Source organism: Diaphorina citri, unplaced genomic scaffold, assembly GCF_000475195.1.
Source record: "Diaphorina citri unplaced genomic scaffold, Diaci psyllid genome assembly version 1.1 scaffold426, whole genome shotgun sequence".
Lineage (NCBI taxonomy): Eukaryota > Metazoa > Arthropoda > Insecta > Hemiptera > Psyllidae > Diaphorina > Diaphorina citri.
The window spans coordinates 192044-195095 of NW_007377861.1; the positions used below are offsets into that span (position 1 = coordinate 192044).

The following is a 3052-nucleotide window of genomic DNA, read 5'->3' on the forward strand; positions in this document are numbered from 1 at the left end:
CATTTGCATGATACAGAATTTCTTGACCCCGCCGGGAATCGAACCCGGGGTCTACCGCGTGCAAGGCGAGCGCAGTGACCACTAAGTCATGGGAAGCCTGACCCCTTCTATTCGATTAGCACAGTTTTGTTTATTCTCCCTTGGGTTTTGGTACTAGGGCTAAGGGTCGAGGGTTCAGACTCCGTTGTGGACGCGGACTTACCTTCTGTCTCAAATACTCCTCACAATCGTCTTCTATCTGAATGATTTTATCCTCAATCTGTTTGAGTCGCACGTACAAGTCACCATTCGTCGCGCTAGGTTTGATCCCCACATGGGTGTTCTATGAGGGAGAGTCTCTCTGATATTCCAAATGGAATGTTAGGATCATCATGAGTGACTGGGCGTAGTGTTGTACTTTGCTGCAACAGGTGGCGCTGTGTGTCGGGTGAATCAGAACCTGGTGGATATACCGGGTATTTAAAGCTGTGTTTGCCAGCCTAGTTAGCTTGGGGGGTAGCGCGTCTCCCTTTATAAGCGTTAGGTCGCGGGTTCGATTTCTCGCCCGGGACTTACTTTATCCTGAACGGATGAGGTTCGTTCTCGGAACGGCAGGCTTTTTCCTATCCTGTCTTCCTTCTCTCTTCGGTTTCGGAACGATAAGAACTCAGCAGTTACCAGTTTAGGTGTGTCCAAACACAGTCGACCGGCCCGTGAAATAATGTTGACAAGGCAGTGTGGACGGTTCAGTCGATATCGTCGATCGACCACCGCGGCCGGGCGACTATGTGTGGACACACCCTTTACAGTTTCCTCTATCAAAACCTCTTAAAAAATACTCCGTATGTAATAATTGATTGCCTGAATGTTGAATTTGTATCTTTTTTTTTTCAGTGTCCCATTCGGCTAGAGGGAGGGGGGAGGATTTTTTTTTTTTTTTTAAGAGGTTTGACAGAGGGAACTGTAACTGCTATGGTCTTATCGTCCCGAAATCGAAGAGAGAAGGAAGACAGGATAGGAGAAAGCCAGCCGTTCCGAGAACGAACATTATCCCATCAGGATAAAATCCGCCCCGGGCAGGAATCGAACCCGCGGCCTAGCGCTTACAAGGCAGACGCACTACCAACTAAGCTAACTAGGCTGGCACTCGTATGTAATATTGATTGTCTGAATGTTGATTTGTATCTTTTTATTTCAGTGTCCAATTCGGCTAGAGGGAGGGGGGAGGAAACAAAATGTGTTGATTCCACTCACCTGTTGTATTGGATTGTCTACATTGCCCTTGTATTAGTTGTCGACTGGACGCTTCTTTTGATGATGCAGACCGTTTGGTCTTGGTTTTACCCGAGTTGGAGTTACAATCCGTACCAGGAGTCTCATCATAGTGCTCTTTACGATCTGAAAATTATTATTTAATAGTGCTTATTTATACTGCTCGCATAGGACTGGAAAGTCCCTTTACTCCAGAGTTGGCTACAATTTAACCTTACCCAGCTTGTGTGAGACCGAAAAAAGCCAGCATGCAATTATTGGCCAGGTCACCCATCCGGATACTAACCACGCGAAACGTTGCTTTAGTGATCCATTGGGAACTGATACATTCAGCGTGCTTTCGTAGAAGCTTAACGCATCCTTTAGGGCTGTTTGCCCCTACACCTGGGTCTCAAAGTGGACTTTTCGTGTATAATTGTGTATTCCGCTGGCAGTAGTACTTACATTGTATTTCAGCCTGGGTTGATATAACTCGACGTCCCACAGCGTCTACTCTACAGCAAGAATATTCCGGTCTCTCTTCTGCCTTTCTCAGGCAATATGTCTTCATATTGTCCTTGTTATTCATCTTCTTGCGGTACGCCATGAATGCTTTGATGTTGGAGAACACCTGAAATTAATAAGGAACTTTAATTGTGTTAAGCATTAATGCTCGTCACAAATGTCGTTCGCCGCTTAATACACTACGCTAAATTTTATGACTTGGACTCGAACCACCAACCTCCAGATCCAGAGTCCACCGCGCTAACCAGTACACCACTGAGGTTGGTTTACACCTGAAAATTAATAAATTGTATTACACTTCAAAATCGAGTGGATCGGAACGTATCGAGTAGCAACTAGCAACCAGTGGCGGCATTACCAGTGTAAAATTGTTTGTTTATTTACACGCTGAGAAACAAGGCCATGTGTGCCAGTGTAAAATGATTGATGAATGAGAATTAATAGTAAAGGAGGCACTTAGTAATGCTGTGATACCCACTTAGTAATGCTGTGATACCCACTTATTAATGCTGTGAAAGTTGTGAAAAATCTCTCTGCTTTGCCACAAAGAATATCATGATTTGATTTATTTTACCAGATTTAAATACTGGGTGCACTCACCTCTTCATGACTGCTGTTGATTTGTATCATACTTGGATCGAGCTCGCTAAGATGTTCCTGTTTAGGTGGTGGCACTGAGAAGGGCAATACAACATCATGAAACATATTTAGCGCACATATCGAGATTGTCTTTAACCTAGTACACATACAGACAGACATTGTTTCTCAACAATACAGCAACTTTTTTTTTTACTCTCCAGACTTGTGTCCAAAACATTTTCTTTTGTCTATTTTGTTTCTGAATAATATAAAACCTCCTAAAAAAGTACCTACTCGATTGTGCTCAAAGTGAAAGTTTCTGATACGTTTTGCTGGAGGGTTACCATACTTAGGTAAGTACATGATTATGTAATATGTACCTATGTACCCAAACACCAATTCTCACCTTTTATTTTGATTTTTTATTGTATTTTTCCTTTTTTATCAATTATGTAAACTGATCTCCTGTATTTACGTGCAAAATTGTAAATAGAATAGAATAGAATAGAATAGAATAATATTTATTTGTAATTAATGTTTAAGTACATTTTTACAAAGGTTGACAACATAACATGTAACATTATAAGAAGAAAAATTACAAACTATACTCTTAAGCAAAATAATTGTAATAAATTTGAAAATAACTAGACTCTTTGTACAAAAAAAAACTAGACTCTTTAAAGCAAGACAAATAGGTAGACTCTTTAAACAAAACAAT

The 3052-nt window shown here is 41.3% G+C and overlaps 1 protein-coding gene across 1 annotated transcript; it reads right to left on the bottom strand.

Moving 5' to 3' along the window:
- Positions 1-322: 322 nt before the first annotated feature.
- Positions 323-2744, bottom strand: LOC113467189. Its single transcript, XM_026823236.1, has 5 exons — positions 2356-2744; positions 1696-1861; positions 1234-1377; positions 386-439; positions 323-336 (listed from the first exon to the last, which is right to left on the bottom strand). The coding sequence occupies exons 1-5, from the start codon at positions 2512-2514 to the stop codon at positions 323-325; spliced, it is 537 nt and encodes a 178-aa protein (XP_026679037.1). The 5' UTR covers positions 2515-2744.
- Positions 2745-3052: the final 308 nt, after the last annotated feature.